This window comes from Ruditapes philippinarum, unplaced genomic scaffold (assembly GCF_026571515.1).
Source record: "Ruditapes philippinarum isolate M1 unplaced genomic scaffold, ASM2657151v2 ctg970_1_1_1_1, whole genome shotgun sequence".
Lineage (NCBI taxonomy): Eukaryota > Metazoa > Mollusca > Bivalvia > Venerida > Veneridae > Ruditapes > Ruditapes philippinarum.
In genome coordinates this window covers 218,687-237,764 of record NW_026863337.1, presented here as the reverse complement: position 1 = coordinate 237,764, position 19,078 = coordinate 218,687, and the positions used below count along the sequence as shown (strand labels likewise).

The following is a 19,078-nucleotide window of genomic DNA, read 5'->3' as shown; positions in this document are numbered from 1 at the left end:
TAATAAAATTTGATATACGTGTTTTGAGATAAATGCCAGAAAGAGCAATGGTAGATATTATAGACCATATAATTAAGGCTAAACAGGAAAACATCTTATTTGATATATTATTCATCAATTGATATATTTCCTTACTTAAATTTACAACGAATTATTGCAATGGGGTGATAAGCTGCTTACAATTTTGTGACAATAACCTTTAAGCAAGTCTTCCACATTTTCCAGCGAGCTATTGCAACACTGGTGACATGTATTTTTTCTATGTTACAGCAACCAACTGTGAATCCAGAAATAAAGAATTGAATAACATACCATCTACATAATTAAAAGAACATCACACTATTGTCGCATATTGAAGTAGTACTGATCCGAAATTAATGAAATTAACATTTACAAAAACAATTTTCATTTAATCTCACTGTTGCATGTACATTATAAAACATACATTACATAACCTGATGCAATGCCAATTCATATAGAATTATAAGAGATGTTTTTGAGAAACAGAACAATTTACATAATCTATGCATAATACTGAAATGCCATTTTAGAAACACTTACAGAAACATTATAAGTATAACATATAAAATTTGCAAAGAATTCTGTTTTAAAGGCATAATGAATAGCATAGGAAGAAAATCATAATGACATATACTATACAACGGTTACATGAAACTTTGCATACATGTACATGACATTTGTCATAGAACGGTATGATATGATTCTTGACTTAGAAAAAGAAATACAGTTGATGATTCCAAGGTTTTCAGCCGATTAATCAAACAGATTGTGACATAGATATTTTGACATTTAGTGCTCTTGCAAGTTAATTGTTTTAATAGTTCAATTCTCCTTTGAATCGTTATTTGGTTTACAATCTGCAATTATATTAACTCTGGAATGAAGATTTTGCACACATCGCAGGTTTATGACCTACGTTACACGACCACATGCATGAATTTTCTATTATCATCAGATAGAGAGAAATATTTTAACCAAAGGAAACAATCGGTGATGAAGGTGAGCTATCTTATAAATACACACTACTGATCTTAATTCGTAAGGACAAAACTGTGACAAGAGATCGTCATTTAATCATAAATGTCAATCAAAGAACATGCATTTCATAAGAATTCACTCACAATTTATTTTATATCTGTATGACATTGTTTGATAAGGGATTATAGTTTGTACCTACATGTGTCATCAGACAAGATTTGCAAACTTTGACCTATCGCGGTGTTAAAATATGTTATATAACAATCAAATGCTGTAGAAATGACATTTTTATACTAGTGTGTAATAGTGCTTGATTTTGCTAAATAATTTATATTGGTTCTTTCATAATTGATAAATTCACGTCTGTTTCTTACAGCAAGATCTATTAATATCATATACGTATATATGATAGACTATTCACAAGAAGATGAAATTGTAGTAATGACCCTTTGGCTTTTGGTCATAGTTCTTAATAAATGGCACATAGAATTTCTGTAACAGGACATGACATGTAAGAACTGAGGCAATATCTGTTAGTGCTTTTATCACGTTATTTAAGCTTTTACAACAAGAATCGTTGGTGTAGGTGGAAAAGTTGTACAAACGAAACTGACATTTGATATAAAGCTATGTGAAATAGATAATAATAATAATACTTGTTGGAGATTGAAAAACATTTGTGAAATATATATTGTGTATTAATTGTTTCCAGAGCGGTTTCTAAAATCTTATATGAAACTTGTACATATATGCACAAGAATGCTAAAAACATATAGATAGAAATATCTAATTCGTTCACAATGATTGGCCATTTCATTATATACAAAGATAACATAAATCATGATATCGAGCATTATTTTCTATCAAGAAATAACAAACTCAAAATTACAAATATTATTATTTACCCTAAGGTCAATGCCATACTTAGCGGTAGAATGTAAGATTTTGGTAGAATCTTGCTCTCCAGAGAAATAACTACATGTTACTCTTACACGGCGTGATACCGATATCTATACGGCATCGGACGGGCAGGATAAGTTACAATGGGAATATATAATCTGGTTGAAAACTATTCCATACTTTCGACATTTCAACTTATTATTCATTTGTTTTCCTATTAGTTCTTTCACATTTAAACTTTATTCGAATTATCTTTTTTGTCAACATAAGTGTAATCCGTTTGTGTCATAATCTACATTAGTCTGTCTTTAATATTATCTTCAGTCTAGCACCCAACCATTTGACTTTGAACGCCTTAACAATGGAATTGATGATCTCTTATATAAAAAGTATCTTGCTATGATATATTATATCATTAAGATTGTATGTATCTCAGGGTATTATACATGTGAATACGTTTAGTATATAATGTTTCAAAAGATATATAAGTCACTCGTAGAACTAACCTATCGTATTACCGTATCAAAATAAGCTCAGCATGCGAAAGCTATTAAAAGATAGACACGTGACATCTGTTCGATGGAACTTTTATTGATGATGCGGAGAGACTGTCTTTAGAGAATAAACGAACTTTCTTGTTGACAGGACCTATGTGAACTTGAACAAAGTATAAAAAATAAAATGTGGACTTCAAGATTGTTTGCGTTATTTCAAATATTTATGGTATTGGATACAACAATTTGTAGAACAATAAAACGGGTAAGATTTCTTTAAGATACCAGTGGATAAATAATTAAATATATTGGTATATATACACGTATATGAATATGTTGATAAAATATTGATAAAAATATTGATATAGTTTAAATTTAGTATAACACCGTGGTATTTATGTTTTTTTCGATATCTCTGAAGCATTTCAAACATCTTATTTCTTTGTCCTAAAATGTATATTTTATTATCAAATGACATTGGTAGGTAAATCTATATCCCGAAAAGTCTTGTCAAGCTGAAAAGAATCAGTTAATGTTAAGAGATTTGAATTGTAAAAAACAGCAAATTAAATTTGAAAAAAAGAGAAAAAATGCCAATTTAGCAGATAAATTTATTACTGATACTGCAAGTGTACTCGAAAAGCTTTGTTTTGAATTCTAAAAAAAACAACAACATTGTTTTATCATTGTAATAGTACTGTATAATTCTCTCAAGGAAATTATCCAAAAAAATATGGCAGAAATTAGATTTAACTTTGAATCTGCCGTTGAAGCGGCATTTCACCTTAAAAATTTAAACTTAAGGTCAGAGGAAGCTGCTTTATTTACGTTGATAGATAAATAAATGTTATCATAGATAATTCAGATTACAGATTTTCAGGTATTCAAGAAAATATCCGCCAAAACTGGATTAGCATAGACATGGTAATATATTTATACATTAAAAAATTATCCTGAATTCTGGTGTAAAAATTCTAAAAAATAAGTTACATCAATTAGGGGACAAAGCATCCGATAATCTGAATTAGGTAAGGTATGGTTAAATTATATCTTGAATATAGTAAATCAGAATAAACTCGGAGTAAATGTCATAAACATATACAATCATTCGCTAAATCATATTCATTTTCTGATTTTTGTATAGAAGAAACATATATGTATCAACACAAGAGCATTTCAAACATTTTTATTTGACTATAAAAGGTGAAATGATAAAAATAATATGGAAAGCAAATTGATGTATAGTTACGATGCTTATTTACTCAACTATGAACAGAACAGTTCATTAACAAAGAGTGAATAACCGAACGGTTTTTATTAGTTCAACTACAGTGGTCCGACGCACCTATCATATTATCACATATCTCACCAGCTAAAAAACACACAAATATGATTAGTCTGTCCGCACTGATAATTTACTTGTAAAATGTCTTTTTGATACAATTGATTCAACAAGTATTCAGGCATCAACCAATATCAACTTTTAGCTCAACATTTTCTATTTTGTATTTAGTATTATATCAACAAATTTAAGGCTACATAATTTCCAATTACTTTAATGTCTACAGAATTCATTCGAACATAACTTGACAGAAGCATCAAGTGTATCCGCCCTTTCTTGCAGCTTGATTCATCAACGTGTGAAGTTGAACTACCTGTTTAATTATTTGATACACCTGATTGGGCAGAAATGTGTTTGAGGCCCGTTTATAGCCATGCCAATCCTTATTTATTGGCCAATAAATATTTCTGTCAATACTATTCCAAAGAACTAGAGAAATTAATATTATATTATAAACGGGGGATAATTTGAAGCAATACTTCCTAATTTTATGCGTAGATACATACTGTACAATATGCAGCCTGACAGTGAATTAAGAAAAGGTGGCAACTTCCTACATTTAAAACAGTTGCTAGACATATAAAATGTACTGAACTACTAGTATACAGGCATGATTTATCTAGTTTTAGACTAGTCCTTTTGACAGATGAAGTTGTAAATGTTTATTTTTCCTTTCAAAAAACAGATTCTTTTGATTAGTGTTCAATTTTGTGTGATAGGAAAATAAATTCTTTCCACTTAACTACTTTAATCACGATCCCCGGATCAGGAGGGAGAATCTTCAATATCAAGACCGCCGTTTCAATCTGTGCTTCCCATTCATCATTTCTATCTTTATCATTTGCAAATCTAGTCTTTCTAATACCTCGTTTAACAACATCTTAATCGAGATATTTTAATCAAGCATTACTTATTAAACCTGGCTGTACTCCTCCCAGTACAAGTTTAAGGCCCCCAATCAACTTTTGTCATTTTCTTGTCATATTCTGAAGCATCAACCAAGAACTGTTTAAAAACTTAAGCAGCTTTAATGATGTATCATAATAAACAATAAGATAATAACGAAAGCCCGGTAGGGACATTTCAATTTCACGAATTCCCGATTTCATCTTCATGAATTCCCCATTTTTAATTCCGAATTTTGGGGAAGTTAAAACGGGAAAATTCCCTGGAAATTGAAATGTGAATTTGTGTTAATTGAAAACGGGGAATTTTTTTGAAATTGAAAAACATAATTTAACCAAATTGAAAAACGAGAAGTTGAAAACGGGGAAATTATGAAATTAAAAACGTGGGAAATTATGAAATTTTAAAACGGGAAATTTTTGAAGTGAAATAGTTAAAATTTGTGAAAATTTGTATGTTTAAAACGGGAAAAACAGGAAAATTAAAATTTTTGAATTTTATGAAAAATGAAAACGAGAATTATGAAATTTTAAAAGCCCCCAACCCGGGTTTTTGTGATAATTCAGTTTTTTTCCAAATTGTTCTTTTAAAACTAAACCCTATAAACTTAAATTTAAAGAAAATTTAAATTTTTAAAGTTTTTATTACATTGTAACTATTTAAAATTTTTATAATACCCTTTAAACACTGTCCATGGATGGCAGTTTCCATATCTATTGAATAAATCTTGTTTATAAGACCGTTTGAAACATTAAGTATTACTGAGCACTATTAAACAGCTGCGTCGCATGAAATTAGAGCGTAAAGCGTATTGTAAATTGGTTAAAAAATTAATGGGTAATATCCAAGCAATAAATTTGATCATTATCCGCGTACAATTAGCGATTTTCGATTATCAAACAATCATTCTTAATTTCATCATATAATAAAAGTGCAATGAAATTCCCGATTCGGAAAAGCTTACACTGTTTACCTGTAAAGACCGATGCTTTATTACAAAAACATCCTATAGAAAACTTGCCCTTGTCAACCATTTGTATTCATAAAAGTAAGACAAAAGTTCATTTGTTCTCTGGTATGACGTAAAACACACGCCCATTACGTCATGGTAAAAGTTCTGGTGACATTGTTTGCAATACATTATTACAACCATTGGAGCATTTGTGCTTATTTTAATTTTGTTTATAGTCACAAAACAGCACAAATGATATGTACGAAGAACAGTTCAAGTTCACTGGTATATTCTTACATTACATTTTCTTTTATTTTGAATAAAGCAGTGCTAAAATAATGATTCCTACTTTTTAATGAAACGAAAAGTACTGCGGAAACGTTGATAAGTGAAATAATTCTAGACAATGTGCATTATTAGCATACGATTATTATTTTTTGTCACGTGTGGAAGATGAATGAGTTCGGTACAATTTTCCTATGAAAGTCAACTGTGACAGGCAACAGGAGGTAACAAATGATGGATATTATTCAGTATTAATAGAAAAAGTAACATTTTCGTTTTGCTTTCATCGAATGTTCGTATCCAATCGCAGATACGATCTCACCAATTAATTCAACATGTGAAAAACCATATTGGATATTTTGGGTTAGTTTCAACTTATTACACGTATCAAATGCATGTTAAAACAATAAACATTTTTCAAAGAAAAATGAAATTTATAAATACACTTTTAAGGCAACAATGATTTCATTTTACATAAACAAGATGTAAATGATGTAGTGTTTTAATGTAACTGTTCATTTAACTCAAAAACTCAAATAAGAAAATTATAAATTGTGAGACCTCAACCACATAAACTGACACGATGGCCTCTCGTAAACAGTGACTGTTATTTTAATAATAAATATATAAGCGGCAATGGTTTTATTTCGTTGTTGTTGATATTAAAGTAGCCTAGAGTACATAAAACAAGCATAAGAATATTAAAAGGTTTAAGTTTGCCAATGTTATTAGCTTTTGTGGAACTTTGCATATATAGATATAAAATCCTAATTTCAAAGATGACGGTAAGAACGAAGCATTGTATAAGTGAGTGAGTCTGGCTTTAATAGCAGTTACATTATTGTTGTAATTCATCAAATGATAAAAAGAGTTATCAAAATGATAAGATTGGCGGAAACAAAGAACACAAATAATCCGGTAACAAGCAACTCTTGTTGTTATAAACAATGAATGTAGTACTCGTCATCATTATTGTTGTTTTGTTTCCAGTGCTTTAAAGGATTGCTCGTTTCCGCAAATTTGGTCTTCCATGCTATGATTATATTTATAATAACAAAGTTTCCTGCTAATACACTATTGACTTAGCTGATCTTAAAGGGTACATTTTTAGTCATACATTTTCAGGAATTTGTTTTACTTCAATAAATTGCATGAAAATACACAAATAAAAACAATTTAACTAACAATGGTTACAAAACTCAAGCATGCGAAACTATGTTTTTTTATAGATATTATGAAGATATTGTGTTTAAAACATAAAATTAAATGTAACTAAAGTAATAAAAGAATTGCTTTTATTGTCTCCTGGTTAAACTGCATATACAATACATGCATTTGCAAAATGAATATTGGTGGTCATCATCCTATATATCGTCTATGTTTCCGTCAATGTTACATTGAATGAGTTCTTTGCTTCGATTTAATAAAATTTGATATACGTGTTTTGTGATAAATGCCAGAAAGCGCAATGGTAAATATTATAGACCATATAATAAAGGCTAAACAGGAAAACATCTTATTTGATATATTATTCAACAATTGATATATTTCCTTACTTAAATTTACAACGAATTATTGCAATGAGGTGATAAGCTGCTTACAATTTTGTGACAATAACCTTAAAGCAAGTCTTCCACATTTTCCAGCGAGCTATTGCAACACTGGTGACATGTATTTTTTCTATGTTACAGCAACCAACTGTGAATCCAGAAATTAAGAATTGAATAACATACCATCTACATAATTAAAAGAACATCTATCTTAAAATACCTATGTTTTACTGAAATATTCAATTAAATCATTACTAATAGTTAGTGTGTATTTGTTTGCTCATTTGACGATATCTAAAATGTAGTAAATGTAAGCTGCATGCAATTAAAAGAAAGCTCACAGAATGAAGAATAAGTTGCCAGTATGTACCTTGACATATATCTGAGTGCATACACACATTTCATCTATCTGTAGAAGAAACGCACGTGGTATCTGCTTGGAGGAACAAAAAATAAATGTTTACTTGATAAATTTTTGCGGTTTTGAATATGCCAGAGGTTAAAAAATGATTTCGTTTGAAAGCATGTAAAACAGCCATCATTTAAAGAATATTTTATTTTATTTTTTCATGTTTGAACATAAGTGTTGTAGTAATAATAACTTGAACACAAATTTTATCAAAATGAAATTGTAAGTCAGCTGATAAACAATGTTTCAATGTCAAAGAACGGGATGTTTTGAGGGCCTAATTTAGATGCGAAATAACAGCTTTGAATTATATAATAGCAAGTTAATATGACAAGTCTTGGTACACTATTGTCGCATATTGAAGTAGTACTGATCCGAAATTAATGAAATTAACATTTACAAAAACAATTTTCATTTAATCTCACTGTTGCATGTACATTATAAAACATACATTACATAACCTGATGCAATGCCAATTCATATAGAATTATAAGAGATGTTTTTGAGAAACAGAACAATTTACATAATCTATGCATAATACTGAAATGCCATTTAAGAAACACTTACAGAAACATTACAAGTATAACATATAAAATTTGCAAAGAATTCTGTTTTAAAGACATAATAAATAGCATAGGAAGAAAATCATAATGACATATACTAAACAACGGTTACATGAAACTTTGCATAAATGTTCATAACATTTGTCATAGAACGGTATGATATGATTCTTGACTTAGAAAAAGAAATACCGTTGATGATTCCAAGGTTTTCAGCCGATTAATCAAACAGATTGTGACATAGATATTTTGACATTTAGTGATCTTGCAAGTTAATTGTTTTAATAGTTCAATTCTCCTTTGAATCGTTATTTGGTTTACAATCTGCAATTATATTAACTCTGGAATGAAGATTTTGCACACAGCGCAGATTTATGACCTACGTTACACGACCACATGCATGAATTTTCTATTATCATCAGATAGAGAGAAATATTTTAACAAATGGAAACAATCGGTGATAAAGGTGAGCTATCATATAAATACACAATACTGATCTTAATTCGTAAGGACAAAACTGTTACAAGAGATCGTCATTGAATCATAAACAGGCGTTTCATGTACAAATCGACATATTGTTACAACCTATTAGCGATAACATGTACCAATTAAATAATTTTACTGCAATCAGAGGTCTATATAACTGGTATATAAGTTGTCATAGAAAATTATTCTGTATACACTTTTGATGATGTCCATAATTTGCGTGGGGCGACCAATGCTCAATGAATAATTCATAACTTGTGAATTTTCGTTTCAATTTAAAGACGTTCAATAATAAACCAATGTGGTCGACTATAACTATTGTATCTGACGATCATATCATCATCTCGCATGTCACGTAATATTTATTCATAAAGAACACATCAATCAAGAGCTATTGAAAATATTTACATTGACAGTTTTGTAAATGCGTTTAAATATTTTGAAATAGAGAAAATTTAACTGAACACGGTTTTATTAAACAAAAAAAGGGAAACATATTACTTCCAGTAGCTTCTTTTTAGTGTCATTGAACATGTTATTTATTAACGAAATAATTCAAGTTTAAAACAATAGAAATTTAAAGGCTTTGCTTTAGGTTCCTATAAACATATACACGTAGGCAGAATCAAAGAAACAGTTTCTGCAAGGACTAAAATAGGGATCATCAAATTATTTTTAGTTATCTGCCCTTGAATTAAAAATATTTCTAAGGCAGATATTTTTATTAAAACATACATGACGTTAGTTAGTCTCACTTTCATGTACCTTACTTTCGGGTGATGGTGCAAACGTTCAAGAATTTGTAAAATAGTTCTTTACCTCAGCCTAAATATTTACCTCTATAATAATGGTCCATTTGTTTAGAACTGTCAGTCTTTTGATTAACTTAAACTGCAAAAGGGAACAAAAATGTTTAAAGGAATAAAACAAAATATATTTTGTATATTATTGTTTTCAGGGATAAAATGAGAATGTCTGATAGTATTTTTTTCATATCAGTTATCACCCCTTGCAATACACTAAACAGGGACAGATTAATTGAAAAACGAGGTCCGTGACTTCGATTTTTAAATGTGTCGTTTATGTTATACTATTTCATGTTTTATTATATATTGCAATGTTTATACAATTTTTATTCTGTCTTTATATATGAACTATATGTAAACTACAGAATGCGCTTTTAAGGATACGATGTGAAGATTAGAAAAACTAGTTGAAGATTATGTAAAATTTTCATTCATGGATCATGCATAATTTTGAATATACAGTGTATGTCAAACAAAAACAACCAAAGAAAAAATAAATAGAAGTTATGTTATCTCGTTTCATTTGCTTTTCAAAAAACCCTGCATACAGCATAACTCAAAGAAAAGCAAAAAGAGAAATATAATTAATCTTAAGGAATTGTTTTCAACATGAGAAACGATATCTTCTTACATTTGACAAGAAAAAAAACATATTTAGTCTCAACAAAACTTTGTTACTTTACTGAGCCAGTGGCTGCCAACTTTGAAGTAAGAACTAACTTCCTGTATACAAGCGTACTTTTTCAATATATCATGCTGTTATTTTTTCTGTATAGAAAGAAGCATTCAGAACATCACTTGATTTCTAGTTTACTTTGGAAAGGATAGTAATATTTATATATGTGTTGCAAAAATGATTTACTTGAAGCGTCAATATAAAAGTCAACATATTGAAATAGTAAATGTGCATCATGTACTTAGTGTCTAACAGTAACGATAATCGGGTATAAAAATAAAAAGGAATACCAAAAGTATAACTAAATTTGTTCAAATACGAGAATAGAAAATGATGGAGAAAATGATGTTGGACGGGAAAAATACTTTTGACATAAGAATTCTCTCACAATTTCTTTTATAACTGTATGACATTGTTTGATAAGGCATTATAGTTTGTACCTACATGTGTTACCAGACAATGTTTGCAACCTTTAACCTATCGCTGTATTAAGATATTTTATAGTACAATCAAATGCTAAAGAAATGACATTTTTTATACTAGTGTGTAATAATGCTTGCTTTTGCTAAATAATTTATATTGGTTCTTTCATAATTGATACATTCACGTCTGTTTCTTACAGCAAGATCTATTAATATACGTATATATGATAGTCTATTCACAAGAAGATGAAATTGTAGTAATGACCCTTTGGCTTTTGGTCATAGTTCTTAATAAATGACACATAGAATTTCTGTAACAGGACATGACATAAAGAACTGAGGCAATATCTGTTAGTGCTTTTACCACGTTATTTAAGCTTTTACAACAAGAATCGTTGGTGTAGGTGGAACAATTGTACAAACGAAACTGACATTTGATATAAAGCAATGTGAAATAGATAGTAATATTACTTGTTGGAAATTGATAAGCTTTGTGAAATATATATTGTTTATTAATTGTTTCCAGAGCGGTTTCTAAAATCTTATATAAAACTTGTACATATATTCACAAGAATACTAAAAAACATATAGATATAGATATCTAATTCGTTCACAATGATTGGCCATTTCATTATATACAAAGATAACATTAATCATGATATGCTATAGTGAACATTATTTTCTATCAAGGAATAACAATTATACTCAAAATAACAAATATTACTATTTACCCAAAGGCAAAAGCCATACTTAGCGGTAGAATGTAAGATTTTGGTAGAATATTGCTCAACTGAGAAATAACTACATGTTACTCTTACACGGCGTGATACCGATATCTATAAGGGATCGGACGGGCAAGATAAGTTACAATTGGAATATATATAATCTGGTTGTATACTATTTCATAGTTTCGGCAGTTCAAATTATTATTCATTTGCTTTCCTATTTGTTCTATCACATTTAAATTTTATTCGAATTATCTTTTTTGCCAACATAAGTGTAATTCTTTTGTGGCATAATCTACACTAGGCTGTCTATAACATTATCTTCAGTCTAGTGTTCTGCTTTCGATTATCGGTGCAGAATCTTTCACAATGGGGAGTATCTACATATAAAAATATAAGAAAGTTTAATCCACTTTTCCAGCTTTTATTTAATTTGTAAACACATATAGTTATTTATCAGGCAGAATGATCTATTATAAACATAATATTTAATTCTAACATATCAAAAAAGTAAGTTTTACATTCATTTACTTGAATTGCTGATTAGACAAAAATAGATAATATTCAAATATTAAGTTACATCTTGTTACCTGAAATTTTTTTACAATGTTTTTAACAAAATTATATTTTCAAGTATTCAAAATAAGAACAGCTTAGTGTTCTGAACTAAATTTTAGTCATTTAATATCAAACATTTACAAAATGTACATAGAATAAAAAAAACAACAATGATTTCATAACAGATGTCAAATTTATAATTATGTAACCGGAAGATTAAATATGGCTTTTCCTCTTTGTCCAATCAATTGTGCTAAAAGTTTTATTATATATAGGTGATAAAGTCAATTAAGCTGTCTGTACTTAATAAATTGTTAAACTTTATGACTGATAAAATGTCCAGGTGATGATTGTTGTTATAAATTCTATGTTGCTAAGTTACATTATTTTGTATTGTAACCTGATTGACCATTTTATTATTTAAGAAACATGTTAAAATGTTATTGGACAGTTTAAAACGATACCAATTTTAGAAATATTCTAACGATAGAAAATTAGGACAGTTAGACTTTGGATTTCCAAGCGATAACATTGTGGCTTTCCACTAGAAATATTTGTTACTGTTTTAATATCTATATTTGTTAAAGTCAGGATAACCTGTGCATATTTTATATATCATTTGTGGTATTCAACTGAGAAAGAAACATTAAAATATAAAACGGAACATTGTGTTGCGATTCAATCCATCTACAGTAGAACTGTAAAGATCAGCGAATAAAACTAGCACAAAAAGGCAGAACACAACCACTTGACTTTGAACGCCTTAACAACCACAATGGAGAATAAAAAGTATCTTAAATCGCTATGATATGATATATTATATCCGTAAGATTGTCGGTATCTCAGGGTATTTTACATGTGAATACGTAAAGTATATAATGTTTCAAAAGATATATAAGACACTCGTAGAACTAACCTATCGTATTACCGCATAGTATCAAAATATGCTCAGCATGCGAAAGCTATTTAAAGATAGACACGTGACATCTGTTCGATGGAACTTTTATTGATGATGCAGAGATTCTGTCTTTAGAAAATAAACGAACTTTCTTGTTGATAGGACCTATGTGAACTTGAACAAAGTATAAAAAAAAAAAATGTGGACTTCAAGATTGCTTGCATTATGTCAAATATGTATGTTATTGGATACAACATTTTGTAGAACAATAAAACGGGTAAGATTTCTTTAAGATACCAGTGGATAAATAATTAAATATATTTGTATATATACACGTATATGAATATGTTGATAAAATATTGATATAAATATTGATATAGTTTAAATCAATTACAACGCCGTGGTATTTATGTTATTTTCGATATCTCTTTCGAATCTATACTTCGAAGTGTCTTGTCAAGTTGAATAGAATCAATTAATATTAAGAGACTTGATTTGTAAAAAAAAACAACAGCAAATTAAATTTGAATCTTTTAAAAAAATATGCCAATTTAGCAGATGAATTTATTACTTATACTGCAAGTGTACTCGTAAAGCCTTGTTTTGTATTCAGAAGAAAAAATATTGTTTTATCATTGTAATACTACTGTGTAATTCTCTCGAGGAAAATATTCATATGTTATATTAAATCTGCCGTAGAAGCGCCATTTCATCTTAAAAATTTCAGATTGATCATGTTAGAACCTGGACGCTGATTTATTTACGTTGATAGATAAATAAATGTTATCACATATAATTAAAATACAGATTTTCAGGTATTCAAGAAAATATTCGCCAAAACTGGATTAGCATAGACATGAAAATATATTTCAACGATTTAAAAATTGTCCTGAACTCTGGTGTAAAAATTCTAAGTAACAGCAATTAGGGGACAAAGCATCCGATAATCTGAATTATATTCATTTTCTGATTTTTGTATAGCAAAACATGAATGTATCAACACAAGACCATTTCAAACATATATGTTGACTGTAAAAGGTGAAATGATTAATAATATGGAAAGCAAACTAATATATATACCCATCTTGATATGCATGCATATGTTAATTTTGTTGACAAGTTTGTTAAAGTATGGTTGTTTGGAATTGTATAACTTTCTACAAAATATCTCCAAAAATCAAAGAGTATGATACTTGTGCGGCAGCCACCTCATGGGTCGGCATAGTTACGATGCTTGTTTACTTAACTATGAACAGAACAGTTCATTAACAAAGAGTGAATAACCGAATGGTTTTTATTAGTTCAACTACAGTGGTCCGACGCACCTATTGTATTATCACATATCTCATGAGCTAAAAAAAAACTCACGCAAATATGATTAAAGTGTGTGTACACTGATAATTTACTTGTTCTACAATCAATTCTTTTGGAGTAATAATGCCAATCCTTATTTTTTGGCCAATAAATATTTCTGTCACTACTATTCACAAGAACAAGAGAAATTAATATTATATTATAAACTGGGGATAATTTGAAGCAATACTTCCTAATCCTATGCTTAGTTACATTCTGTACAATATGCAATTAAGAAAGGTGGCAACTTCCTTCATTTAAAGCAGTTGCTAGACATATAAAATGTACTGAACTACTAGTATACAGGCATGATTTATCTAGTTTTAGACTAGTTCTTTTGACAGATAAAGTTTTCCTTTCAAAAACAGATTCTTATGATTAGTATTCAATTTTAATTACATTAATCACGATCCCCGGATCCGGATGGAGAAACTTCAATATCAAGAACGTTGTTGCAATCGGTGCTTTCCATTCATGACATCTATCTTTATCACTCTCTAATACATCGTTTATCAACATCTTAATCGAGATTTTTTAATCAACCATGACTTATTTTAACCCCATTGTACTCCTCCCAGTACAAGTATAAGGCCCAATCAACTTTTGTCATTTTCTTATCATATTCTGAAATATCGTCCAAGAACTGTATTTAAACACTTGAACAGCTTTAAGGATGTATCATAAAAAAAACTAAGATAATTTATTTGTTCCCTTTGTTCTTAAAAGCTGCCAGTTAAATCTTAAATGAAACGGATATAAGTTTAATGTTATTATAACATTGTAACCAATTTAAGATTTCTATAATATTCTTTTTCCAATGTTCATGGATGGCAGTTTCCAGATCTATTGAAAAAATCTTGTTTATATGACCGTTTGAAACATTAAGTATTACTGAGCACTAATAAACAGCTGCGTCGCATGAAATGTGAGCTGAGCGTAAAACGTATTGTAAACTGGTTAAAAAAATAAATGGGTAATATCCAAGCAATAAATTTGATCATTATCCACGTACAATTAGCGATTTTCGATTATCAAACGATCATTCTTAATTTCATCATATAATAAAAGAACAATGAAATTCCCGATTCGGAAAAGCTTACACTGTTAACCTGTAAAGACCGATGCTTTATTACAAAAACATCCTATAGAAAACTTGCCCTTGTCAACCATTTGTATTCATAAAAGTAAGACAATAGTTCATTTGTTTTCTGGTATGACGTAAAACACACGCCCATTACGTCATGGTAAAAGTTCTGGTGACATTGCTTGCAATACATTATTACAACCATTGGAGCATTTGTGCTTATTTTAATTTTGTTCATAGTCACAAAAAAGCAGAAATGATATGAACGAGGTACAGTTCAAGTTCAGTATATTCTTACATTACATTTTCATTTTTTTTTAAATAAAGCAATGCTAAAATAATGATTCCTACTTTCGAATGAAACAACGAGTACTGCAGAAGTTTGATAAGTGAAGTATGATTTAAGACAATGTACATCATTAGCATACGATTATTATTTTTGTCACGTGTGGAAGAAGAATGACTTCAGTAAAAACTTTATTGTGTATCAGCCTCTTTTCCTATGGAGGGCAACTGTGACAGGCAACTAGCAACAGGCAATATTATTCAATATTAATAGAAAAAGTAACATTTTCGTTTTGCTTTCAGTATCATAATATTTTGCGTCAACGTACTTGAAAAAAAAGATCATGTGAAAAAAGATAGAAATGTCATCATTTCCTGCATGTCCAATCATATCAGTTGTTGATTAAGATAGAAGGTGATAAATATGGTCGCTGTATTGAACTGAGAAAGAATGGCATTCTAATTAATAGTTCCTATACAAATTGCCCGCAAGTTCAATCACCATGACAAGAAAAAGCCATTAGAACAAACACACTTGCTTGACGTCCAAAGAATGAAAAATGTACATTGTATTTTTAAACATTTTTTTTTGTGTTGAAGATAGAACTGTAAACATGATCATTACTTTACCTGATTGCCCTTCAAGCAGCTGCCTCTTTAGATATATGAGCAAAAATAATTGAAAATGGTTTTGTTAAAACATTGTAATATCCGTTCGTAATCTAATGAAATATGATATTTATCTATTCAAATTTACGAATTTACAAATGTCATGTTGTTTGCAAATGTTCAGTTTTACGAAACAAAGTAAGTGTATGTATTTGGTGCTCTTACACATGTGCAATATTTGAAATAAGATATATTGCAGGATCTTCCTATCCTGTAAAGTGTTAATTTGGTAAGATAGACAAACGTATAAATGATATGACACGAGCAAACTTAATGAGTTTATTTAAATATTTTTTCTCCTCAATCTAGTTTTGTTTAAAAAAAACTTTAACTTATCTCAAATGAATATCAGTGGTCTTTCTTTCATAGGCAGTGTATTTCTATTGTAGGACCTGATGTAAACATAAAGGATCTTGCAATTAAAGTCTTGTTACATGCAATATACACGATTTTAGAGTTCTTTTTCTCTAATTTCTTTTATAAATAGTCGCCAAATATGTACCAAGAAGTGTCTGAAGAAATACATTTTCACATATGATTATTTTTTCATACTACAATATTCAAGTTTGATTTGATATACAGTATATCATATAGCCATTTCCATTGCAATGAATCATTTCTGCTATTAAATTTTACTTTAAGTCAAGAAATACTTTATGATTATTTTACATTCTAGGTATGGAAATAAGCCTTCGGGCTTTCATGGGCAATCCTAGGTTATTGCACACTACTTTATACATGCTTCCACTTACGTCCTAACATTATCATTAACTAGTAAATTGATATCTAGTCATAGGAAAGAAAGATAAATTTGGTATTGTCTGAAAAGTAATTTTTTAGATTTTGTTCTTTATTATTATTTTTTATTATTTAATGAGCCTCCTGTGATATTTATGTTTGACAAACTTCCGAAATATTTTATTATGTGTTCTAACTTTTATATAAAATGCATAAGTGTTTGTATTATGTATATGTGTGTTTTAACCTGAATAAATATTTATCTACCAGTATTTTGTTAACACAAATGTTTGATTTATACGTATTATTATGATATTTCAATACCCCATTTACTGTAAAAAACATACGTTTAAAACAAACTGTATATTTGACTAAGAAATTGTTATATTTTGTTATATACATATATTATGTCCAGTAGCAATGTTTTGCTGTGACAAAGAAATTGATATGGAAATGATAAGGCTAAATATATCAAAATAAATACTTGATGCTACATTCTGCAAGTGCTTCAATTAACTTCTGGAAAAGTACACGCTCAAGTTGTTATTTGTGATTTAATTAGGCAATAAGTAAAGACTTTATAGTAAATAACTTCTTAAATGTTTGAACACATGGGATCTACAAAATCAGTTTAAAATTTAATTTGAAATAATATCTATTTCATTTACTGTGCTCGAGTAACAACAACTCAGATCTTGTAAAAAATACTAGGTAATATTGTCTATGTCAATGATGTGACACATCAAAGGATGTAAGACAAAAACACATGTGTGAGATACTTTTCGATCTATTAAATTTCACATTTTTAACTTTGATATACTCTCCATGTCACACATGTGGTTGTAATAATTAAAAAAGACAGATTCAGAGTCTAATGTTTAAAGCATAAGCATTTGTGTCACGAAACAATATCTGTAGATGAAGATTTGTGTTTCATCATACTTTTGAATTACCAAGGGAAATTTTAAAAAAGGAAAGACGAGTTTATCGTGGCAGTCTTAACTCACAAGCATTCATCAACGTAAGCCGAATAAGAGCTTAAGTGTAATTGAAACATGGAGCTTATAAATAAACAGAACAGATCTCTGTATAAAATACTAAACGTAATTATAAAAAAGATAGTTACTAATCAAAGACTAAGCACGATATAGCCTATAGCCATATTTATATTTATTTCATTTTATTGGGGCTAAACCCTGATTATTTGAATACAAAGACCTTCAATATACATGTAGTTGATAAAAAATCAAATCGTGGAGACAAAAAAGAGGATTTGTATTGTCAAGCTGTCTTAAGTCCGGCGTAACGCTATAAGGGCAATTTTCATAAGCGAATTGATGTAATTTTTGATGTTAATAATTTCGAATTTATCTATGTTAGGTAAAAATAAACAAATAATAAATAAATAAATAAATTTGTATCTGAAATTACCAATGTTTTAATCTTTTATGGATAATTTTAGAATGTGAACTCGTCACCAAATGATGACTACCACTGTAGCTCACCACTTGGCATTGCCAGGGATTCTATAAATATCCAGGTTGGTTTTACCGTCAGTTCCCGAGACGATTCTCGGCCAACATTTGATGGTATCGGACCCCGAGAACAACATGCAGATGATCAGATGACATTAGATACAAATACACTTCATGACAGGTCTTATATTCAGGTAAATAGTGTAGCAGTACAACGATAGACTTTAATAAAATATTTACGTTAGTATAAATATTCTTTATTTTCTACTAAATATCGTATTTCACCTTAAACAGATGTATGTGCGTATGGAGGGCAGCAAATAAACCTGTAAGAAAGAAACATGTGCATACTTTTATTCGTTTAAAATTAATAAAACTTTTAAATGTATAATACAGGTTGAATTCGAGCGTCCAATGCTGGTAACAGGTTATTATTACACAAGGGAGCCCAAACTCCATTTCAAGGGTTGACGCATTACCGTGTACTGCATAGTGAGGACTGTATC

The 19,078-nt window shown here is 29.3% G+C and overlaps 1 protein-coding gene across 2 annotated transcripts; it reads left to right on the top strand.

Moving 5' to 3' along the window:
• The first annotated feature begins 2,504 nt into the window (after nt 1-2,504).
• Nucleotides 2,505-19,077, top strand: LOC132721867 (uncharacterized). Of its 2 annotated transcripts, none has more exons than XM_060706245.1 (3): nt 2,505-2,658; nt 18,560-18,766; nt 18,969-19,077. In XM_060706245.1, the coding sequence occupies exons 1-3, from the start codon at nt 2,581-2,583 to the stop codon at nt 19,041-19,043; spliced, it is 360 nt and encodes a 119-aa protein (XP_060562228.1). In that variant the 5' UTR covers nt 2,505-2,580; the 3' UTR covers nt 19,044-19,077. The 2 variants fall into 2 exon arrangements, with proteins under 2 accessions (XP_060562228.1, XP_060562229.1); XM_060706246.1 differs by lacking the exon at nt 2,505-2,658 and adding an exon at nt 12,575-13,245.
• The last annotated feature ends 1 nt before the right edge of the window (nt 19,078 follows it).

Coding starts and splice junctions, on each gene's coding strand:
- LOC132721867 (XM_060706245.1), top strand. CDS start 2,581: ATGTGGACTTCAAGATTGTTTGCGTTATTTCAAATATTTATGGTATTG. Junction 2,659..18,559: donor TTTGTAGAACAATAAAACGG/GTAAGATTTCTT, acceptor GGATAATTTTAG/AATGTGAACTCGTCACCAAA. Junction 18,767..18,968: donor ATGACAGGTCTTATATTCAG/GTAAATAGTGTA, acceptor TGTATAATACAG/GTTGAATTCGAGCGTCCAAT.